Here is a 24,902-nt window from a genome sequence, read left to right as displayed (position 1 = left end):
AGGAAATTGTTGTTCAGAATCATCTCAGCTACCCCCCATTTCCGCCTCCTCCCCGAGTTTTGGGACACCCTGTATAGATCGCCGATAGTTCATTATTCGAATGAATAATGCACCACGTGAAACCATTCTTGCTGGTTAAGAATAAATCGAAATTAACAGAGTAATGGCTGGACTGCGAATTTTATGCATTTATGACGTACAATAGTATAGAAAACATGCATGAAGTATACATAATTTATACAGTCACTATAATAACATTGTTATTTCACTTTACGTTGGTGCGCATACTTTTTGGTTACGTTTAGTACGTGTTTGTTATATTAGTTTATATCATAAATGCATAAAGTTCGCAGTTCGTTTTGTGTTGGAAACACGATTGCTTTTTAGGAATAAATATTTGTGTTAAATTTATTGTTTATACGCAATTGGGGAATAGCTTCCTGCTTTCAAGATGTGCAATCACGTGATTCTGATTAGATTCACTTCATCGTATCATGGAACGTAAATACATTAAGTGCGCCGAGAGAATGCATTAAGCGACGACCGTGGGTTGTTGCAGCGATCATGTTAAAAACTGCCGAGCATCTGATCTAAGTTCCAATAGCGTCCGCATTCGCATGACTTAATAATTCTATATTAGTACTATCGCAGAGCATCGTAAAACTTTTATTTCTTAATTATGAAAAATTAGAAAGTTACCGAGTATCGAGTCGATAAACTTACAAAACACTTGTAAAGTTTATAAATTCACAACGAATTTGTAGAATATATTTATATACATATATATGTGGATTTATAACAAATTTATAAGTTTACAACAAATTTATGGGCATATATAACAAATTTATAACAAGATTCTGGTTGTATAACGAGTTCGTGGGTTTATAAATTTATAGCTAAGGGGATCCATGTTGCAACAAATTCGTGGGTGTATAACAGGTTTATAATTTCACGACAAAATTCATGGATGTCCAACAAATTTGTAAACTTCAACGATGTATAAAAATACAAAAAGTTTGTACGTCTATAAACAATTCGTAACTTTAGAAAAGATTTATAAAGGTTCTGTAAAATTTACAAATGTATAATATATATTGCTTGGAAGAGTCTCGTGTCCTGATAAAAATCAAAGGGGGGCGGTCACATTTCAGTTTGATTTTTAAAAACGGTTAAGGAAGTATTAATTACGCTTCTCCAAAAGGTCGTGGATGTCTTCAGAAGATTTGTCCGCAAAAATAAAACGCATTCTCTCGGCGCGCGTATTTAACTATGCACCGGTTTCTTGCCTGCTCTCGCGTAAATTCTCTTACGTTAAATAGAAAAGAACGTCGAAACGTGTACGAGACGTGCGCAATTATATGCGTACAACGACGAGAATGTCTGGTATCGCGAAACATCCTGCTATCGGAAAATTGAAATCGACTCGCGTGCGTGTACAGTGTGCATGCGTGCATAAGTGCGAGCGGGCGTGTCGCGTTTACGTGCATTCGAGTGTGTGTAATTTAGTTTAGTATTATACATGTATATACGTGCATAATCGATCTACGTATTTGCAAACGTGTGCGTATGCATATACTTGTGCTCGTTCGGATATTTACGGGTACCGTATCGATCGTTAACGATCCACGCGCGTCGTTTTGCACTCCATGTATTTCAGCAATCTCTCTCTATATTCGCCGCGCTTCCGGTCGATGAATAAAAAGCGAAAGGGGAGATGTATCATCGAGTGCGCGATTATAGAGTGCGTAAAAACGTTTTGGGCGCCTGGGAAAACGCTTGCCGCGTTTTTTCAACAGCGGATCCGTTTCCGCTGGTCTGTTTCCTTCCATCCTTTCGGTTATTTAAGCCGTTTTTGTTTTGGTCGTCGTCGTTACGAAACGATACGAAGTCGCGTTATTTAAAATATTACTCGAGTAATTGCTTGTGTGTCGAAGTAGATCCTCTTTCGTCGGTCTGGACAGGCGTGAATTTATTTTTAAACACGCGTCGTGGTGTTCTTGGTCTCCTTCGGTGGTAAATAAGAATATTGGAATAGCAATAAACGATTGGTCTTCTGGAATTAAATATATCTTGCATATTTGTGGAATTCTTCTTAAGATATCAACGGGAGAGAATTGTTGCCTTACATTTCAATGTTTTTATTAAATTGCCAATGAGCAAAAGTAGCTCTTCTCGGTATCTTGTCTTAGATTATATTTTGATTGGGGCCGGAGGGGACCAAAATACCACGATCGAAGGCTTTGAAATAAAAATATGCTTGTTCTGACTAACGAAGAGTTTAATCGCGTTCCTTGTTTATCATCAGAATGGGGGAACGGTGCTATGGTGACGGGGGTAATCGCGACAAAAAGGTATCGACAAAGTAGTATGGTTGGTGATTCGGTGAAGGAGAAGATAAAGAAGGAAATATTGTTGGCACGTCACGTGAGCACACGTAGTGATCGTCAATACGTCAATTTTACTTAAAAAAAAAAAAAGTAATACAAAGTACTTTTGTACTCCTCTTGTAACCTCTTCGTCTCAAATCAAATAATTCGCAATGCACAGCAGACACAAAATTACTTTTTTTAAATTCTGTTCACTTGACCATTTTCAGTGCGAGAGTGTTTAAATTAAATCAGTGAAAGGAGCTTAACTCTGAATTAATCTAAATAATTTAATAATATAAATAGTAAAGTAACGTTCTCAGTTCTATTATTAGCTTTAACTTTGAACGAGTCGCGTAACTAAGCGCATTCGTTCATAAATCTCCGGCGCAAGTAAGTGATTTCATGGGTCGGAGGTTTCGTGCGTTCTCATGACGTGACAATACCGTGTTTGCGCCCCTAATGCTTCTGCGATGTGAAATCCAAAGTAGTCGTTCACGCGACCGAACGGACCAACAAAACGAAGCGAGGTGGCGAAAATTGCGAACAGAAACGAGCACACGCGAACGAGGTGGCGACAGACGAGAAAACGACACAAGAGAGGAGGGGAAGATGTGTTTACAGCAAGAGGGTGGAAGGCAAGGTATAACCCTTTCGACCCTACTGGGACGTATACGTCCCAGTAAATGTATCTGGTGGCCAACTTACAACTGAGACTCACAGGAACATATGTTAAAGAAAATGAACATCATGGGACAAATTGTTCTTTCCTAGCCAACCCTAGTTTAATACGACTACTTTCTGAAACGAATAGAATCCAAATAGGTAATGATGATCAGGTAGAAAGGGTTGAAAGCATAGAGAATGGATGCGAAGACGGACGATTTTTATAGAACGTGTAAATTCTCGCAACTCTTGGACTTGCTGTCCCTCGCCCACACCTTACCCAATAAATTTCGTACCTTCAGACTTGTACTCGTACGGCTACCGCGATACTTTTTCGGCGAATTATTCTCAGAGCACGATCCTAACGGCGATTTGCTACGATTCTTTCGCGACCTCTTCCGAAAGAGGTCCCTCGTTCTCTCAGGATTCTCGAGCTTCAAGCGTATCTGCGTGAGCAAGCCTACCAGAAGCTCGTCGACGTTGTGATTGAACCCAACGGACGTCTCGATGAACTTGCAGTCGTAGGATGTAGCCATACACTTTCCCTCTGTAACACGAAACCATGGCTCGTTTATTTTTTTACGTGGAGAGTTGTATTCTTCCGAAAGGAGTATTTTATTCGAGCCTACTTAGGAGTATCGAGCTACGAGGAAATGATAGGGTATTAATTATTCAACGTTGAGTTCGAAAGGTCGCGTCACCTTTGAGAATATATATACACACACACCTTAATTAGTGACGAATGAAGTAATTCGGACTATGGATTCAGAATATGGATTTTACAAGTTTTTCGCGATTTAATAGCATATTCCAATTATTTATACTATTCATTATATATACACTTTATACTGTTTTATTCGCGATGCATACGTACATACATTCTGGCCACAGTCAAACGAATTTCGCATGCAATACTTGCATAAACATCTGACCAATTATTATATTTGTTATTACTTAAGGTGTACATATGCCCGAAGGTCACGCAACTTTGCGGACCGAAACGTTGAATAATTAAACAGTTACACGCCGTTTCCCTGTTGGCCGATGCTATCGATGAAATTATAGCTCGCTTTCGAGTTATCTCGCCTACGTACAACAGCGAAGGAATTCTTTTTCTCTCCTTTTTTTTCTTTTTAAACCATCTCGACAAAACGCTCTGTCGGTTGATACACGCGAACATCTGATCGAGATACGACGTTTTATACGTTATGCGCCTCGATACGAAACCGAGGTAAAGCCCGATGAAACGAAAGGGCGTGATAATGCTCGGCACGAAACGAACGCACGCGATGATTCGCGTATTTCGCGTATATCAGCTTCAAGGCTGCTGCACGGATTTATCCGCGAGGGCAGGGGACTCGGCCTCTTACCTGCGGTCGAAACCAATCGACTGCGAACGAGGTCGACTTTGTTTCCAACAAGGATTACCGCTCGAGCCGATACGTGATCGCTGCACCAAAGAGTTTGCAGAACCTCTTCGGCTACACATACCGACGTTCGATCGGTCGTCGAGTAGACGACACAGTACGCGTGCGGTTCGTACGTCGCTATGCAAGTTTCTGGCTGGAAAAAAGAAACGAAACCCCAATTCAGCCAAATGATCGCAACCAGGTCGAGAACTAGGTGGATCCAACAAATTTTACACGTGGATCGCCCTAGTCGTGGACGATGAGGTTATAAGGGGGGGATAGGGAAGGTTGTTCTTGAAGATTTGGCAGATGCATGGAATCATCAGTTTACTGAAAAATTATTTTTCCGCTACCTGCATTGAAATTACGAGTTTCGAGGCAGATTTTTACCACGCTATCCGACTACAATCGTCTCGTTTACACTGGCCACGAACATCAAAACTAGCAGCCCCGATACAGGCAACATGAAAAATATAAATATTATATAATTACAAGTAGTGAGAAGGTGAATGACGAAACGTCTTTATCAGTAAAAATCGTTAAGGGTTAGAATTTATCCACGAGCTGGTACCAATTCCAATGGTCCATCTCAGCCCTGACACTAAAATTTCTCTTTCATATGCATCCTCCGTTTCCGATACAATCTTCAATTGTTCATACTCCATAACTCAAACGTGATTCCATCGAAAACAAAAGTGTCGAGTAAGTGGGTCCTCAGTGAAAATTCAGTTTGCTCCATCGGCTAGGTCGTGTACGCTGGATTTGACGGAATAGTCAATCTCATCGACTGGAGGCTACACGGATTGATCGATCATCGGGCCGCTTTTATGGTTGACCGGACGTTATGGCTCGATGCTCGTCAATCGCCACTCGCGATGGCTCGCCGAGCCCAGGCTAACGCGCTTGCCGCTAACCGATTAATGCTGCGCGATCGACCGCATTGCTCCCCTATTCTGCCTTCTACGTTATCGCTAGTTATTCCAATTATTCCAACTTCTGGACGAAATTGATACATACCGCCGAACGCGTTTCGCGAACGTATACAGGCCGCAACCGACACTGTTGACCGAATTTCCTCGTTCGTGGGACATAACGAGATACGTACGCGTTTATCCGAACCCCAATTCAGACAGGGCATGCTTGTTTTTTTTTTTTAACGATATTTGCAATCTGACCGAGCAGACCGAGAAGGGCATGGGTTTCACGATTTTCTGTGCGTTGGCATACATTCTTGGGTCGATCAAAATGGATCGAGCAGGTCGGGTGATGGTAACATATCGGAAATATTTTATAGAGCTGTTAATACGAAGCCTGGACTGCTCTAAGGTCTGCAAGGAATCACGCAAGATGACGTGCTCCATCTAAATTGGGTATCGGAGGGAACTTTTGAAGTTTGATAATCATGAAAGCAGTGTAAGTCATAGAAACATACATTTGTCCAAATATCGCTAGATCATTTAGGCTTAATGTTCCTTTTTAAGAAAAATTCTAGCTCGAATACACGATATCTAGAATATTTAAAAAATTGTAAGGACCATCCACATTTATTTCTGAAGAAGACCTTGCAGTAACAAATTAAACGCATAATTCATCCTCGATCCGCAATAACGTCTGCATTCCTCGAACACCTGATAAATTTACTTATCAGCGATCACTGATGGCATACCAACGAGAGCCAGTCGGCGCTCGCAATTTTTCATCCGATAGGAATGCAAAGCCTTCTATATCTGGGAACAAAGACAAATGGGCTTACGCCACTTTCATAATGAACGGAGACTCCTCTATCGATCGTATCGTGTACAGAGAAGATTTTTCCCGAACCAGGGAACCGTTGAACCTGATAGAATTCCAATGAAGGGAACGCCCACGAAGGCGAGCTGGTAGGACCGATGGGTCATAGGACACCCGAGGCTATCGCGATCGTCGATCATTCTCTGTGGATTAGCCACGGGCGCGCTTCAATTACGCGCGACTTACAACTTACCGTCATCTCGGCGCAGGAATGATCGATAAAGGTCAGTTCGGATTCTTCTCCGGCCAAGAGCACGCTGACAGTCTTCTCCCCGGAGTCGTCGTCTGCAAAGGAAGAACCCGAGGGTCGCGTAGATCCAAAAATATAAAACGCAGTACCCAGAGGCAAAGAATTCGCTCGGAAACACGATAATCGGATGTACACCTTGCACCCAAAGATTCAGATGTGGATTTAACGCGTTTCACTCTGGGGGTAGGGGGGGGGGGATTAAAGGGGTGAAAAGGGTATGTTTTGAGAGGATACAGTACTACCCGTCGCTAAAATTGATCTTATACCACCGCAGAGGTAGCCTCGTCACTATTTTTTTTTTCTTTACCGTGGATCTGACTGGTTGATCTTCTCAACGGTTGGAAGCCCGTTAGGAGGGTCGAAAAGGGTCGGGTTAACTTATTCATCGACCGTTTTCGACGCTCTCAGTTGCGATTTCTTGTGTCATGCTGCCGGATAGTAGTGAGAGATCTTGTCATTGAAAACTAGTTCGAAACAAATGATTGAAATAGAAACCGAAGAATCCGCTTTGAATTCATTACTGCGAAATGAAACAAATTAGGTTCGCGTCTCGATGCACCTACAGTTGCAACGAATCGTCTATTTTTAATCGTTGGATTTTGAACGTCTCTGGGGACTGGACTTGCGATCCGAGGAAGAGGAATTCCATTCCACTTGTCTCGACACTGCGATGGGACTGATACAATCACATAACGAGGAAACGTCTTATGCTGTCGATAACATCAAGGATATTTAGGGTGTTTCATTTAACACGTTCGCTGTTCAGCGCGATTCGGTCGAGTTTCCTGTGGGGCCCAAATCGGACTGTCGGCGCGCCAGAAAGGAAATAAAGAAATAAGCGCCGGTATAAGCAGTGGTGCAACTCGAGTAGGCCCGTTCCTTTTCATTATAAATAAATAAAGAATACGAAGTTTAATTCTTGAATGAGAAAAGCGATAAGCTGCAAGATACAGATCTGCGAGATATCTCATTGCAATTATTCCAGATGATTCAATCAAGAAGCATACTTTTTCTCAGACGCACATCAGTGAAATTTGTTTATCCTGAAAATGTTCACTGGACGACGTAAAAGTAGAATTGAAAGTGAGGAAAGTAGCGATGACGAAGTAGTGAGTTTTAAAAGAAAAGTGATAAATAAAGTTTCATCGTGACGTTTCAACGAACGTGTTAAACGATCAACCTTGTCAGTCCCATCGCGAACGACATCGGAGACGACACTTACCGATCGAAGTGTCGTAAGCGTGCAGGTACTCCGAGGTCATGAACTGCGAGACCAGCGAGCTCTTGCCCACGGCGGGTGCTCCCAGCATGAGAACACGATACGGCGTTGGTCCCTGAGACGCGCTGCTCTCGCGTGAGCTCGCCAACGAGCCAGCTGCCGAGTTCCTCGCCGAGCCAGGATAGGAAGCCGTGAGGTGTTCCGTGCTGCACCGCCGTTGGTAGCCACGCCGAAAGAGAGCGACAAAAGGACGAAAGAAAATAGAAAGAAAGAAGTATGCAACGTAGACGCCGCCGGTGGGCAATGAAAATATCACGAGCTCGTAAAACACGGAAACGTCGCCGCATCGAATTACCGCGGTGTCTCATTTTCGTCCCGTTTTCTCCGTTTTTCGTGTTCGGCCATCGCTGCTGTTTCGAATATACGCCTCGATACGCGGATCGACACCTCGACGATGACGGTTCGGGTAACGTATTCGACCCCTTGTGCTGGGTTTTCGACGTCGCGCCATGGGTCCTCCTCTAAGGTCCAACACGTGTGTCTACGTCGCTCAAACGCTTTATGCCACACGTAAACTCACGCGTTCGATTTAGAGTAGAATCGAGCGGATAATTAATCACTCTGTTACGACTGTCCTTGGCCGATATCCCAGTTTCCTTTACTCCTGTCAATAATCTCAAATGAGGGCTATCGAGGGTAGAAAAGTCTCACCTCGAGTTGCTCGACGCGACGCTGTTGTTCGATCGCGATCTCCGGCTCTTCAGGGAGTCCCCTCGGTTCACCACCCCCTTGCCGGTTATGCTGAAGTGTCGGAGCCTGTAGTACTCCTCCTCGACGCCGGTGTTCGGCATACTCGCCACTCGCGATCTCTGTTGCGGAAGACACAGGTAATTTGGTCTGCCCGACGAACGACTGCCGGGCGTCTTAACCGACTGCGATCTGCTGTGATGCGGACTACCGTATCTGCGACAGAAGAGCCAGCGTTGCATCGTTGTTTCGTTGGTCCATCGTTACGAAAACGAGGGGCGGAGGGTGTGTAGGCTCGACGAGTTTAATAAGATACTCGGTGGAGTGGTCTGGGCGTCGAGGAGGACGCGATAGGGGCGAGGCTATCAAGTTTAGGGGTGGCAGGCGAAGGGATCGACTTGGGAGACCTCTCGATAGTAACTTGAATGCTCGAGGATCTGTTCTTGGTTGGTGATCAGATTTACTTGGTTCTGAAAGTAATGAGGAATATGGAGAAGTGGATACTAGGGTTGAGACCATTTGAGATCATTTAAGGGTTGGTAAGTGAGAAGATTGACTCTGAAAATTTTCTTTTAGGTTCCCTGAGGAGGGGAATGCAGGCAACACTTGTTGCTTTGAAAAGTGCTGTGGTGGAAGAGGGTTCCTCAACTTAAGTAGGGCTGGTTACCTTGTTGAGCTATGCTTCTCTTCTTGGGACAGAGTAAAATTTACATATCTGTTCGTGTGAACAAACTCAGCTCTGATGATACAATACACTTAACGTTTCCATATTTAGTCTCTTCAGGAATGAACCAAATACTGGTCCAAACGTTCAACTATCGTTTGGTTGCAGCTAGGTCGGCTCCAAGGATCAACAAAGTTAAAACTATGATTGAAAGTGACTAACCTCATCTCGAAGTCGTGTATCTCCTGTAACGTAAGCGTGTTCGCGACGTCCAGTAACTGTCTCATGTTCTCCTCTCGTCGTCTGACGTCCACCTCAGGATGCAAGAGTATCGTCGCGGCCCCAGCCGATCCGTCCAACGAGAGGGACGGTTGTTGGACCACGATCGTCGCTGCTTGCGTGGATCTCTTGTTCCCAGTCGCGTTGCCACCTTTTTTGGTATTAAAAAAAGCAAAACACACCTGTTACCTTCGTTCCTCGATGTCGCCTGTGGCGCAGTTTTTGCGAATTACCAAAAGACCTCCGAGCACCGGACATCGCGAGCGCTTTCACGCGTTCTACGTTTCCTTTACACCTTTCTCCCACACCCACGCGCCATGTCTCGCGCCTGTCTCTTCCTTTCAGACTTTGACATTCATATAACTTTATCACTTTTTGTTTTTTTTTCCTTAGTCTTTCTCATCCTGATAAATTTTAGTTTGGTGTTGCTCGTTCGTTAGCAAATCTATGTTTTCCAAGTTCAACCCTTTGGGCCAAGCAAACCGAAGGTATCAGCGTTCGCCAAGGTTCGAGCACATGTGCTTTCGGTTGCTTTCCTCCCTTGGTTGGGTCAGTCACGAAAGGGTTGGGGCGATGAAATTATTGAGACTCTACTGAGAAACGTACGATGCCAGGAGAGTCTTTTCCGCAAAGTGCTAAGCGTCGGATACAGAATACGCGTGCGTCTTTCCAAGCAGAATTGCCGCCCCTGATTCCACATGATTCAAAATGGCTGAGCAATTAATAATGACGCTATGAAATTTCGACCACCCGAAGCTTCGTTTCCTCTTTCGCGTCGCGTTCACTTTCCCTCGCCTCACCGTTTCCCTTCCTTTCCCAAGTGGGCCAGCAGTCCGCGAAATCGCGATACTCGTCCGTGTTTGGAAGCGAAAAGAAATTAGTTCGCGGCGCGAAACGTTGACGTTAGCGCCGGAAAGAAAGGTGGGCGGCAATTCGGCGGAACCTGCGGTGGCAAACGAAGCGCAATCAACTACGTTACATTTACTAACGGCGAAATCGGCAGAAAGCATGCGCTGTCTGGGACTGAAACAGGGGCACCAACTTGTCGATTTTCGACAATAACAGAACGATGCAACGAGAGGGTCGAGTGGCCGATAATTGATGGCTCTCCTCTCCTCGAGGGATTCCCCGTCGAACAGTTCTCGTCAACGTGTTCCGGTTTCCGGTTTTCCGTTTCCCGTGGTTAACGATTATCGATCGCCGTCTGTTCCGGTATGGCTCGCACGAACGTAGCGAGAAGGGTCGCGAAATGCCACGAGACGGTGCATAAAATGTCGTCGATGGGCTGACGTGGAATTTAGCGAACGACGAACGGAGGATCGATCGCCCGTCCAGGTCGCGATCGAGGAGAGAGAGCCACGTGACTCGCAGTTCGCAAGAGTAAGCAATGAACGTAAGAAAAAAACGAGAAATCGAGAGCGTCGAGTTGATGCGGTGAATCGAACGTAAAACGCTAAACAACTCGACACGCAAGCGTTCGAGTGAATATGCATTCAAGGTGTATAGCCAAGGAGCGGAAACGAATATGTAATCGCCAAGTGCGTCCCTCGTCTTGTCCACGGACAAGATCGCCACGAACCGAGAGATCGCTGGAATCGTCGAGCTCCTCGTCGTTGGGACGTGTTGGATCCGAACGGAACGACGCTCGACGATGTCTCTTTCACCGTTTTCACCTTTGGATGGGGTGCACTTGCGATTAAAGGGCATCGGTGTTTATATTTTTTCGTCTAATTGAATCTCATCCTACTAAGTCCCGTTTAGCCTTGTTCGAGTGAAGCAAAAAGTTCTCTACCCATACTCCAATATTGATAATATGTGAATTACGAATTATTTTACTGATATTTCTTATTCCACACCTACTACCCGAAAATGAAACTGTATTAAACGATACAAGGCTTCAGGGGCACGGTAACTCCCGTTTATGTGCCTGTATCTCGTCCCCGCGCACAAGAAAGAGTGGCCCTACCACTGTTACTCTATCCTCCGAGACGTTCCACGTGAACTTCTGTCCCAGTCCAAGGTAAAACAAGCTCGACGTCCCGGAAAGTGAATCGATATCTTCTCCGGATACATGTAAACGAGTGTAATCGATTCGAGTGCACCCCAGCGGAGATTACGGGCGTTCGTTAATCGTGTTCCATCCAGCGATCTCTCGTTTTCGTGAAACGTCTCGAAGCGTAAACTCGAGCACAACCAACTGTATACCTATTGCGCAAAACGGGAAAAAGAGCCTGACCCATGAATGAATGGTCGAAACGAGGGGATGAGATTCTGAAAGAAAAACAACAACAACAATTGATTTTCTTAGCGAAAACAACGTCCATCGACTTTCGACACGCTCATCTACCACTCGGTTCGCCCCGCGTTTCACCTCGCGGATAGGACGATACTAATCGAGACACGGCGTTGAGATAACGCGTTCTCGCTAATGTGTCGATTAATCGGTAGCATTAGGCACGATCTAGTCGACTCACCGGCGGCTGCTCTTCCTCGAAGCTTGCTACCGCCGGTCCTACCTGGACCATCGGACGATCGCTCGTTGCTTGCGCACGCTCCTATCAACGATATGTCCAACGGATTCGTCGTGACGTTCACGTTTGGCCTCTTCTGCCCGTGTTTGCCCTCGCTGGACGACGCGTTGCACTGCCGACCGTTGCTGTCCTGGGCCTTATCGGCTATCAGCGACAGCATCGAGTTCACGTGGTCCGGATCTGGCTGACCAGCGTCCACCGAACCCCTCACCGGTGTACTGCAGGAGTGGAGCAGAAGTAGGACGGTTAGGAGGCTTGGGGTGATAATTTATAGGATGGCTAGGGGAGTGGTTGTTGGAAGTGTTGATAGGTTTCTGTTTAAAGTATTTATTCAAGTAGGAGAGGTTTCATCCGATGTGGTTTGGGATGTTAATTTCTAGGATAGATAGGGGTGTGGTAGTTGGAAGTGTTGGTAAGTTTCTGTTTAAAGTATTTATTCAAGTGGGGGAGGTTTCATTTTAGGTGGTAGCGTGGAGAATTTTCAAGCTTTGAAGAGTCTCTAAATGATATCAGTTTTATCTTGTCTAAAGTATGTGTGTACAGTCTAAGTATAGTACCCCCTCTCATTGGGGAAGTTTGGCATGAAACCTAGGGTTTATTCAGGAAGCATCTATTGATCTGGAGAATCTATATTCAAGCTTGAGTGGTGTATTGAACTCCAACTCAAGAGAAAACGTCCTTAACACCGATTGGAGACCAAAGTCACTCCTCCATAAATTCATTACAACCATAATGCCCACCAGTAGCATTGAGGAAAGGATAACACTGTTCAACCACCTCCCACCTAAGAGGTTGCAGGTTCCAAGGCTTCTAGATCCTCCCAAGAACCAGTGCCAAAGGATAAAAGTACTCATAAGTAATCATGATGTGTACCAGTAGCCTTGCGGAAAGGATACAACTGTTCAACCACCCCCTACTTAAAAAGTTGCAGGCTCCAAGGCTTCTAGATCCTCCCAGCAACCAGTGTCAAAGGATAAAAGTACTCATGAGTAATCATGATGTCTACCAGTAGCCTCGAGGAAAGGATACAACTGTTTAATCATCCCCCACTTAAAAAATTGCAGACTCCAATGCTTCTAGATCCTCCCAACAACCAGTGTCAAAGGATCCTCCTTCCTTCCCCCAATTGAATGAGCATACGAACCTAAAAAAGTCGGAGGCTCGTAGGTCCGGTAGAGGGGGAGTCCTGCCAGAAACGGACACCCTGGTCTCGCAGGTGGGACCAGTGGCAGTGAGCATCGTGGCATCGACCGATGGAGCGTCGGTCTCGTCGAGGAGGTTCGAGGTACTCGACGCCCGGACATCGAGACGGGCAGTGATCTCCGTTCGCACGGTGGTGGATGTTAACGGGCTCGTTTTGGCACCCTTCTCGTCCGCGGTCGTGTAATCGGCGATGGGCGGCGAGGGTGGCGGGGGCGGTGGTGGAGGCGGTGGCGGTGGCGGTGGAGCTGGCTCGGGCGGCGGAGCTGCCGACAGTGGAGCAGGCGGTGACATCTCCGAGGGGATGTCCACCAGGTCGAAACTGTCGTCTGGCTGCTCTCCGTCCGTGGTCGTCACCTGGGATCAGTTCAAGTGTCTTTCGAATGGAACCGTATCGATAGCTAGGGATGAGTAGGGAGGAGAGCAATCCAATGACGTATTCGACGTAGTAATAGTTAACCCGCCGCCAACGCACTGGGTCGTTTATGTCTTAGTTAAGGTCTTCCAAGTGTTACGGCGTTGTAAACGGTCTGGAAAAATTCGAGTGTACTCTTGGGCTCTTAGAGCAGAGATTTGAAGGGTTGGAAGAAGAGTCTGATTCTTTCCCAGGTCTGTTTATGTGGCGAAATTGAGCGTGACTTTAAAAGTGGTCGTTGAGGTGGCGGATCATTAGGTTCTTTACATCCTGGGACTTACTGACCCAAGAGTAATAGCCTGCTGTCGCAGGAATTACTGTACCCTGGAGACTCTTCTAACGTCGTCAATAGACTGCAGATGTTTATGCATTTCTAGCAAAAATATATACAATATCAACAATGATACACATGTTACAGGTAAGACATGCTTTCATTTAAGTTTCGCCACTTCTTTTCTTTTATCTGCGAAAATATTTGCATAAACATTCTCCAGTCTGGTCGTCGATTTTGTTCAATTTTCGCAAACAAGCTTACCATGGTGAGCATCGTGTTGGCGCTGTCCGTGCTGGTGTTGATCGTGGTTTCGGAGGCGGTGCTCGATCCCATGACCACGACCTTCGGCACGGTGCGACAACTCCGACTGCCGCCAGCCGATTTGAAGTGCAGCCTTCGCAATGCCGAGGCCGCGTGCGACAGCAAATCGGTGTCGCGCGAGTTCTCGGTGCCATTGTGGCGATGAGTCGAGCTGTTTCCGCGCGATGCCTGCGGCTGCGACTGCGACTGTGGCTGCGACTGCGGCTCGGCCGCCGCCGCCGAATCGGTCCCATTCCCCCGCGAGCTGCCGCCGTTTCTACGGCTCGAGCCGCGACCATCCAGACATCCCTGTTCGACGAATCGTATTTTCCTTTCAAATACTTCCTCGCAGCCCTCGCTTTTTCTCTCGTAGACAGACCTGGGGAAATCTCTTTTCGAGCAACGCCCAACTCTGTTTACGGGGGACTCATTCCACGATAAATCGATTGTTCTCTGTACTCGAAGGCAGGGATTTTTATGAAATTCCAGTATGGTGTGATTGATGGAATATTAGGGTGGGTTTAAATCATCATTTTGATGAATTCGAGTTTGTTTAGAAGTTACAGGGCGCCAAGTGAATTTTTGTTTATTACGTTATCTATTATTTCAAGTTAAACTCCAACTCAACAGATGGTGTCCTCAACACTGTTGAAGACTAAAGTCTCTCCTCGATGAATTGGTTTCTCGTTTTTATTTGAAAGGATTTGTCTGATTGAAGTTTCTTTCAGGGCGGCGATTCCCCACACAAACGCTTACTTTTGATATTTTTATCCATTTCAAGCGAGAACATTTTTCTAATTTGAAAAGAGCACGAGAGTATTCTGTGAAGCTCCTTTTAGAAAATGAGGTTGTTTTCGAGGTGGGGCATGCTTTAATTGACATCATAATGAGCTGTTATAATGAGCTGTCATAGTGCGCCTCGTTGTGGCTGACAAAACCACGCGCTCGGCTGACTATATCGCTACCATACTACTTAAATTATTCGAATCGAGTCTACGAACGTAAACGATGTCCCTCGTAATCATTTCAATTGTTTTATTTGCACTTCCAAAACAGTCTTATCGACAACCTGTGTATTAACGTTAAAACTATCGAGATCAAAGCATGTTTATTAGACATAAGTGTCTTTCTAATTAAAGGAAGGAAGAACAAAATAATGTCTTAGTAAAATTGGAGGAGTTTGGTAGCTTAATTCAAGCTTGAATTTCTTAAATTGCAAACGAGAGATAGATCAATTTTTTTTTAACAGAATTCTTTGACATCAAGCGCAAGAGGTAGTCGATTTATTATGGAATGACCCAAGGGACCGCAAACGTAACTTTCATTACACGACGAGGCGACGCAACGAAGTTGCAATATCGGTTTTTAAAAATTCAACACAGTGATATATGCATTTGCAGATTAAAGTGGCACACGGTGGGGCACTTGACACGCTAACCTTGAATCGTCTGCAAATTATGCATTGTACGAAGAATTGTTGCATACGAAAGTTGCACGGCTTCGAGGGTGTCATTAGGCGACACGTGAATTTCCGCGTCTAAATCGCCCCTTTTCTTTTCATTTTTATACTACATAGGAACGTAACGTTAGCAAACATCCTTTATGATTGATAGACTGCGGATTTTTATGCATTTATAGAAAATTTAAATGTGTAATCAACTACGAAATGCATCCATTTTGCAATAATATACAAAATTATTCAAACCGAAGTAACTAATGTAACATTTGCAGAGTAAAATAAATTCCTGTCCAGATTCAATTTTTGTAGATTCGCAGGCTAATGATTAAGAATGTTTATTTCGTTCTAAGAACAGGCACCAGTTCCAGCTTCATGGTAAATCGATACAAAAATCAACAACGAAGCAAGATAGACCTTTTTAGCTTAGACTACCAGTACGAAAGCTTAAGTAATCTCTTTCTAAAGTATCAGACACTCCATCCTGCGTCTTATAGCCCTCGAAACGCGTCTACTTTGGTTTCAAATTTCAAATACCACAGAGTATCCCATCCAGGCGGTCGTTGAACGGCGTACGCGTTCCAATCTACGGTTCATTGAACCTGCCATCAACGCCACCCACACGGCTTGCAATTATCCTCGAAACGATCGTATCAAGCGTAGCCGTGCAACTTGTACCGCGGCGATTCGTTAAGTCTGCCTCGCCACTGTCATCCTACAGTGTAGGACCTACACTGTGGCCAATAAATACTCACGTGTTTCTTGTGTTCCGGGGTGGAGGGCGGATTCGGTGTGTTTGGCAGAGAACCCCCCGTGGGGGTGCAGTGCCGCAGTCGCGCCAGGGCCGTACGAAGCCCCTCCGTCACGAGGCTCTTTTATTCAATCCTCGTGGTTGCCTTTGCTCGCCTTACCTCGTGCCGCCTCCCCTCGGCCCTGTTGGGCTCGACGATTCCACGATTCGTTGTTTCGTTTACTCCCCTGTCCTACTCCACGTTTTATCCTCGAGAAGCGGCACTCTTCGCACCGTGACTCGACTCGAAACTCGAATGCAGAGCAACCTGGTACAACCCTGAACCGTCTTCGAAGAAGCGCGACGCGATAACTGGCATCTGGATCCTTTCGACTGACTAATCGATCCTCCCGACACCAACACTGCCTGGCTCATCGATCCCTGCCTTCACGATTCCCGTACGCGTAGGCTTCATCTTGCTCGATTCGCGAATTTTGGTCGCTCTTGCGTCGAGGCTCTTTGGTCACTTCATTTGGGACGATCGTAGACTTCGAGGAGATCGAACTTCTAGGCTGCGTCTACAACGCGAAACTGAGTTATCGGGGAGTAAGAGGGTATGGGGGTTTTGGTACGCATGAATGGGGGGAATTGATGACTTGCGGGGGTCTGGGAAATTAAATCGAATGCGTAGGTGGTAGTAGCGTTATTATTAGAATATTGTTTTTGCACCTGAGTTGCGCTTGAAACAGTGTTAATTTCTATTCTTAGAGTTCTTAGAAAATTCAATAAATAACACGGTTTTTAACATAACGAACTTTGTACCACAAATTAAATCATTGTACTATAAACTTACACAAAGCTTCAACACTAGCGATAGCAGCTGTAGCAGATTGCGGCAAGATATTAAAAGTCTATAAATTCGTAACTATTATCGAAATTTCGCCCATTTGTTCTTCCTCGCCTCTGGGAGAAGCGTGCACGCGAGCACGGGGCGCCTGGCACGTGATCAACGGCGGATGCAACTCGAATCGAACGCGTGAGGAAAATGTGGAAGGCGCCAAAAGAAGTTTCGCGTGCAACGGCGTTCGTCGATCGAACGCTCGGAGCTTCGTGATATCTCGGACTGCGTGGAAATATCCTCCAGTTCGCCGATGCACGAGATGTATATCGCACTCCGATCGATAATTTAATGCTCGTTACCGAACGACGACACCGGACGAGAATCAACGCCGGCCTCCTTTCTCTCCGAACCCGTTTCCAGCAGAGATAGAACGAAATCCCCCGCCAGATAAAAATCTCAATCAACGAGCGAAAGATAAACAGCGGATAAACCCTAAAATATGAAATACGAAACACATCATGCCGAACATAAAATAAAGTTTCTCGGTCTCCTTTTCACTCTTGGAATTAATATGACGTGCGATGACTAGCTTTCAATTTGTGGTAAATTGGAGGAAAATACTATTTATTTAAAATATATTTTGAAAAATAAGCAACGTTTGTTGGATAAAACTTGTAGTTTGACCGATCAAAGTTGGGCCACGCAGGGCTTCGAGTAATGAATGTAAAATTCGTCCAGCAACTGGACATTTCTCTCTTTTAGATACGTTTTTAAATATCGTCTGGGAGTCCATTTTGAAAGCACATAATTGCGTTTAAAGGAGTAGGCTGTTGCAGCCGTACTGAAGAGTCCATTAGCAACCCAGGATGAAACGTCTTTTCTTCTATCGAGGACCATTATTTCTCATTAAAGATACTTTTAAATGAGATGCACCGACACTGAACCTTTTATTTATAATTTGAATGATGAAGTATTACGTTTCACGGTAATTGAATAAATGTGTCCAAGTAAATGCTGAGTTTTGATATTTAAAAGAGAGAAATAAAAGGAAACGGTCGTAATGAAAATTAAATCATGGGACGAGGACGTTGCAGTGATAACACGATTTTGGCGAGGGCAAAGTCGAGCAAAACATTGACAGCGATGCACGGTCGGCCAACTTTTATTGGCACGAGATCATGTTGTCTGAATCCCTGATTTTGGGCTAGAGATGAAGCAAAATATTAACAGCAGTTGCGTAAGTTTTATTGACACAAGATTGCGATCGCGCCGCCTTCGTTTCAACAGAGAATCCCTGATACCAGTCGTACAATGCTATAGACTGCATCGATTTTGGATTAGCTACAGCAGACTGGAGCCAAACAACAACAGCAGTTGGCTAACTCATACCGACACAAGATTGCGATCACGTCGCCATTGTTAGAGTCAAGAATCCCTGATTCCGATCGTATCGAGTTGCAGACCTCACCAATTTTCGACTACGTATAGCGAACCTAGACATCGACAGTAGTTGATCAATTCTGATTCACTCTGGATTGTAGACACGTTGTCTTTGTTAGAGTAAAAAAATTTCCGGTTTCATATAATGGTATATCCAAACTTAAACTACATAGTAACAGGCTGGAGTAAAACATCAGCAGCAATTGGTCAACTCTAATCCACTCTAAATTCCATACACGTTGTCTTTGTCAGAATAAAAGATTTCTAATCCGAATCTAAACATGCTACACACCCAGCTAAATTAAAACAGTATCAGGTTGGAGGAAAACAACAACAACGTTGGGCTAACTTTTATCGACACAAGACCGCAAACACGTTTTCGTTAGGGAATGCCTGATCCCAATCCAACCATGTCACGCCAAGTTTAAAACAACTGCAACTACTTCCAGCAAAGCATCGTCCAACTTTTAGTACCGAGCAATTGTCAACCGCTTCGTCCCTATCCTAACCGAGAATTCCTGATTCTAATCGAACCGCGTTATACCAAGTTTAAAACAACTACACCAACTTGGAAGGAAACATCGTCCAACTTTTCGATCCGTGCGATCGTCGACACACCGTGAACTGCGCTAATTTCATACTAATCTGAGCAGGTTCGAGCGTAACGTCGTTAGTGATTCAATTGGCAACTATTATTAACGCGATATCGCCGTCGTCGAGAATCCCTGATCCCAATTGCCTCATCATACACGGTGTATAAACTAATTACATCCAGTTCGAGCAGGATATTTACAGTAGGGTAACAACTATCGAGCCTATATTGTCGCCGCGTTGTCTTCGAGTCCCTGATCTTATTATTGTATTACGATCCTGAATTTCGCAATCGTGCTACACAGATTCTGGACGAACCCGAGGAGGCTCGAACACAATGTCGACGGTGATTCGATTGGCAACTACTATTAACCAGATATCGACAAATCCCCGATTGTGCTACGTTGTTGGGAGTTTAAAACAATTGTATCTAGATCTAGAAGCTGGCTACTATCGACGCTGGATTGCCACCACGTTGTCTTTGTTACAAAGGGGAAATCCCCGAGCCTAAACGTATTCTGCTACAGATCAGATTTTGGAATGAATGGACTGATTTACATGCAAAGCATCTACCAGCGTGGTTTGCTTGATACGATATCGTATAATCGAGAATCCCTGATTTTAATCATACTAAGCTATACTAATTTTAGACTAACCTGATCAGCCTGGAGCACACCATCGATAGAGGTTGGACAGCTATTATTAACACATTCCTAACAGCAATCCCGCGTTGCACCAAGTTTAAACTAATTATATCAAACTCGAGCAAAGCACCTACAACAGCTAGTAAACTACTATCGACGCTACCACGTTGCCTTCGTCGCAGTCGGTGAATCCTCGATCCCAATCGTACCACGGTACAAACCCGGTTTCGAGCTACCCACACGAAATTCCAAGGAACATCGCCGCTCGGCTAACCAATGTTGACACGAGATCCCAACCACGTTGCCTTACACTCGGGAATGCCCGATCCCAATCTGACCACGTTACACACACCGAAGTTTACATCAATTACAAGTTGAAAGAAAACATCGTCTCCCGCGTTCAGCGATCGTACGATCGTCACCACGTTGGCTCGGGTTGCCATTCGATAATAGGCGAAGCCAGTCGAGGTTGCCAGTCCACAGTTCGATTTCATCGGTTCCATTCGGGGATACGGTTAAGAGACCCTCGGCTGGTCGAGCCGTGACCTCCTCGCGACGCGAGATGCAAGCACACGGCGCATCGCTGGCGAAACGGTAGCCGAAGCTTTCGTTTTTTCGCCACTCGTCGCGACAGAGGGGTTGCACGAGGTGGACGGAACGAATTCTTTTAAGGCGAAGTGGTAAACACAGGGGAATCGGGAGAACGCAACGTGAGGTTTTGGGTAAACGCAGAGGTGGCAAGGACATCGACCGATGCGAAGGGTGGCTTGATCGAGAGAAACGGAACGTGGAGGGTCGTTTAACCGTTCGACGCAGTTGACGACATCGGAGTCGGTGAAAATGGTTTGGACTAGATACCTGCGTTTCGTCGGGGAAAAGCGCACCTTTTGCCTTCGCATTCCACGGATTACTGGCGTGGAGTACGAGCATCGAGAAAGGACACTGGCGCTTGCGCTTTTCCGTCAGTGAAGGGTGAGGGAGGGTTGAAACCACCGAACCAGCAGCACCGTCGCAGCCGACCCCGTATCATCCCTCTCGGTTTCTCCCCTGATCGGTCTCTCTTCCGACTCCATCCCTACTCTCGTTAGCCTGCATTTCCGTCCGTTCCTTTTCTATTCACCCTTATTGTCAGTCTTCCTTATTCTCTCGCGCTTCTCTACGTGTCACTGGCAACGACTCGGGATCAACCTGGAGGGTTGACGGAACCGCTGGCGTTCGTCAAACGGTCAGGGTCTTGGGAATCCCCGGACTGACGTACCTGTCAGAAATTAAATGACAGTCTTCTCTGGTTAATCGGAGAGGATAGGGGTCGTTGCATAGAAGCATTTCATTTTTCCAAGTACGACAGTACGTCACATAAATGCAAATTGTTCTTTCGGCTGCTGGAATTATGAATAATTGATCTGTTGCTGCTATGGGAGCGATAGAATTTCAATTTGACTAAAGACAGGAAAAATGTTGGAAATTTTAAGGGATCCTAATTCGGTGGTTGAATAAACGAGAACTTTCACGAATTATAGTTTAGCTACGCATCCAGCTTACATTCTGCAGCTGCTGTGTCCTCGGGGATGCAGGAGGGATAATTTTATTTGCACTATGACTGATATTCTTAAAAGCTTTAATTTAATCTTTCTTTTTTGAAGTCATGCGAGGGATGATGAAGTAACCCCAGATCGACCAGAACAGTCTGCAGAAATGTGTAAAAACAGGTTTCTTTATTATGCAACCAACGACAATTATACTTAACTTTTTTTGCACCTGGCACCTCCTCCTACACGAAATCGCGGGTCCCCTCGCAATCCTAAACGGTAGCCTTCGTCTCCCCGAAAGCCAACAAACTAACAATAAAACAGAAATTAAGTAAAGCCTCGAGGGATGGGGAAGTAACGTCAGGTCAATTAGAACATTCTCCAAAGAATACAACAGCTCGCACAGAAATCGGGAAAACGTCTCTCAGCATCCACCTTCTGACAATCGAATTTAACTTCTCCATTTGCCGTGTCTCCACGAACGAATGGGCCCGTAAACTAAATAATATATATAAATAATAAGGATAAAAACGTGTCAGGAACTTGTAGTTGAAATTAAATCTGGAAAAAGTAAAAGCCACCCAGTGAGGAAGTAATATGAAGTGCCAGAGTCGAGGATCTTATCGCTCGGGATGGCAAAAAGCTAACCTGGGCATTCGATATTCAAGAGGGGATTAAAAATACATGCGGAGCGCTCAGAACCCTATTCCCCCTAATGGGCCGTAATACCAAACTGTCGAGGAACCTTAAAATCGTACCATAAAACCAGCGCCTATCTTTGCAAATGACTCTCAAGTCTGTTGTACTATAAGTACACTCGTTGAAAATGCAGAGAATACAAAATTTCTAAGAATAATTCTGGATTAAGCTAGAGATTACTCTAAGCTACGCGCAGCAGGGAATAATGGGACAATATAAAAATGTATAAATAGGACACTATAAATAACATACAAAAATCCCTTGCGTCACGGAACCTGAGGAACAACAGAAAATATCCCCCTGAAAGTATCTTCATAACTCCGAAAGATGATGCCATAAACTCCACTCCACTTATCGACTCCCACGACGCGACGCCACAAATAACAAGTAACACTCTTTCTCCCGGTAATTACCTTTTTCTTTCTCAAGATAAGACGGGTTTCGAAAGTTTTTCCACGGGCATATAATTTAATCGCTAACTTCACAGATCAGGAAGTCTAGATCACTCCTAAAGGAGCAAGGGGGTTATAAGGTCGTTCCACCAGAAATTCGAAACTTTATCAAGTAACGCGTCAAGTTTCGCTGAAACTTTGATACGTTGTCTTTGACGATGCTTACTATATTATTATCGTGGGATTGGGTGACATTGAGCTTATAGAAACTTGTGACCAAGTGCCAAATCAACATTTTTTAAAGAAATGAGGCACTTCCTACGTATACAAGTTTTCGAAAAATTGGAAATCTCGGCCCGCAGAATGTCTCACTTGTCGTGAAATGGCCCTATAAGGAAGTTCACCCCTAGACATCGTAAAAGATACTCAGGAGAACCCCTAAGAAGAGAAAAAGGTATGTTGGGGTGAGAAAGGGTCGTCGCGCGTGTCGAAAGGACGCACGACAACAGGACTGGTCCGTAAATAGAGAGCGACGAGGGTGCAACGTGCACGAACACCTTTCAGGGTCGCTCGTGTTATTTGCAGAGTTGTCTGTTCTGGAAAAGATTGTTCAAGTCGACGAAATAAGTGATTAAAAGCAATAATCCGTCGGGTTGCTCTTAATCAATCGTTCACAATTTATTTCATAATCTAAGCAAGACCGAACACGAGACGATTCGTACAATTTGGTCAAATACAGATGGGCAATCATTTAGGGGATGATTCTTGAAGTCGAAATAAGATAAATATGAAGAATGACGAAATGGCATATTAATTGCTACGGGTATGCTCGAGAGTACGATTTATTTGCAGATTCATCCCCAAGAGAATTCTCACTTGTATGATTTTATCCCATTTAGAGCCTCGCGAGGACACGTTAAAATTATGTTAATATTCAAACGGAGAAACTTTATATAAACGTCAATATAATTTTAACGTAACCTATATATTCCTGAAAAAGGTCACGCAGCCTTTTGACCAGGACGTTGAATAATTAAATAATTACGCGCCAATTCCACCGTCGCTCGATATTACCAAAAAATTGTACCCTACTCTCGAGATATTTTCCGTACATGCGCGAGCAAAATAATTAAACGAAAAGAATGATACATATACTTTTGTAAACATTGCTTTAGATTATATCAAAGAAGATAGAATTTCACTGTAGGGTGCCAGCCAAGTGTTCGTTCATCCAGGGAGTGAGGGATAAGGGATGTTTGTCTACTGTGCAGATGCAGATGACGAGGTAAAGGTTCCAAAGCATCGTCGTGTCGTGATTCGGTCGTACAGCACGACATTTACGTGCCAAGTCCCGTCGAACAGAGAACGTTGCCATATTACTGGCAAATTATCGAACCTGACAAATCTGTAGAACATCTGCGCAGATGCGCAAACGTGTTCTACGTGGCTTGTGCCGTTCACCTCTGCCACTTTTGTCCTACATTTCGTCCATCGCCGTTCCAATTTCGCATCTTCCGCGTTCTCGAACGAGCCACGACTGATTGATCGGGAGCCTGTCGTTCGAAAAAGGTTTGCTCGCAAGTCGAAACCGGTGGAATTTTCAATCGCGAACGAAATATGGGAAAAACGAAGTACCGTTCCTAGAGATAGAATAAGAGAGATTTGGGGAGGGGATGGGTAGCGAGAAAGTATCGAACATAACGTCAGTCGAATGTACGAATTGTATCATACATATGTATATCGGGTATCCCCTCACAGCAGCGCACTCTGGGAGGGAGAGAGGGTAGAAGGCCTATCACCCCTCTGTTGGGTATATCCATTTTCTGAGTAATGCAAAATTGTGTGCAGGTGATAGGGTAGAGTAGCAATGATCTGATGATACTTAAGATATTTCTAAGCCTTTGTATTGTTCACTTGTAAAAAGAATGCGTCTGGTGTAACTTTAATTTTTAAGAATCGTGAATAGTTGAGTGGTTACAGACTGCTTGGGGTCAATTAGATGAAACTGTCTACTTAAGATTTAATTAAATTTGGAAGAAAATCGGTCTGGGGGTAAGCCAAGGAAAAAGAAAAGCCGAGTGTAGGTAGGTCGACGATTTAACGTGATTCAACACACACGCCCTCGAGTCGACTGGTAACGCGCGCGAGTTGATCGACCGCTTTGTCAAAACACCGAGAACACCTATCGATCCACGGTGTCCACGTGGCTCGATGTAGAACTCAAACTTCTCCGCACGCGCAACGCATACACTCGTGTGCGTGTATCAGCGATGCATCCGTCACAGATGAGATCAAAATTGTTTCTATTCAACGTCAAGTAAAGGTACTTTATTTCTTCCATTATTGGAGAGGTTCAAATACCACCAATTATTTTTACTCGATCTTTATTTGATGGATCGGATTTCTTATGAGCCCCAAAATAGAAGAATTCACATCTTCAAATAACGACTGAACTGTATCTACCATAAA

General features: G+C 44.8%; 1 protein-coding gene and 1 long non-coding RNA gene across 3 annotated transcripts in view; one reads left to right on the top strand and one right to left on the bottom strand.

Annotated features, from left to right (window-relative positions):
- Positions 1 to 24,902, top strand: part of LOC128891315 (uncharacterized) — a 39,754-nt gene that overhangs the window by 6,294 nt on the left and 8,558 nt on the right. The gene's annotated exons all lie outside the window — the stretch shown is intronic.
- LOC128891215 (uncharacterized) lies at positions 79 to 14,419 on the bottom strand. Of its 2 annotated transcripts, XM_054150551.1 has the most exons (10): positions 14,073 to 14,419; positions 13,067 to 13,479; positions 11,866 to 12,140; positions 11,597 to 11,662; positions 9,335 to 9,542; positions 8,413 to 8,664; positions 7,705 to 7,907; positions 6,426 to 6,517; positions 4,403 to 4,595; positions 79 to 3,579 (listed from the first exon to the last, which is right to left on the bottom strand). In XM_054150551.1, the coding sequence occupies exons 1-10, from the start codon at positions 14,142 to 14,144 to the stop codon at positions 3,254 to 3,256; spliced, it is 2,100 nt and encodes a 699-aa protein (XP_054006526.1). In that variant the 5' UTR covers positions 14,145 to 14,419; the 3' UTR covers positions 79 to 3,253. The 2 variants fall into 2 exon arrangements, with proteins under 2 accessions (XP_054006526.1, XP_054006525.1); XM_054150550.1 differs by lacking the exon at positions 11,597 to 11,662 and having other exon boundaries at positions 14,073 to 14,278.

This window comes from Hylaeus anthracinus, unplaced genomic scaffold (assembly GCF_026225885.1).
Source record: "Hylaeus anthracinus isolate JK02 unplaced genomic scaffold, UHH_iyHylAnth1.0_haploid 12001, whole genome shotgun sequence".
In the NCBI taxonomy this organism is placed as follows: Eukaryota; Metazoa; Arthropoda; class Insecta; order Hymenoptera; family Colletidae; genus Hylaeus; species Hylaeus anthracinus.
This window is presented reverse-complemented; position numbering and strand designations above follow the sequence as displayed.

Excerpts from the sequence above, each read along its gene's own strand:
- LOC128891215 (XM_054150551.1), bottom strand. The coding sequence starts at position 14,144 with ATGGGATCGAGCACCGCCTCCGAAACCACGATCAACACCAGCACGGAC. Across the intron at positions 6,518-7,704 it reads CGCTTACGACACTTCGATCG|ACGACGACTCCGGGGAGAAG; the intron begins GTAAGTGTCGTC and ends CTTCCTTTGCAG. Across the intron at positions 4,596-6,425 it reads ATTCCTGCGCCGAGATGACG|CCAGAAACTTGCATAGCGAC; the intron begins GTAAGTTGTAAG and ends TCTTTTTTCCAG.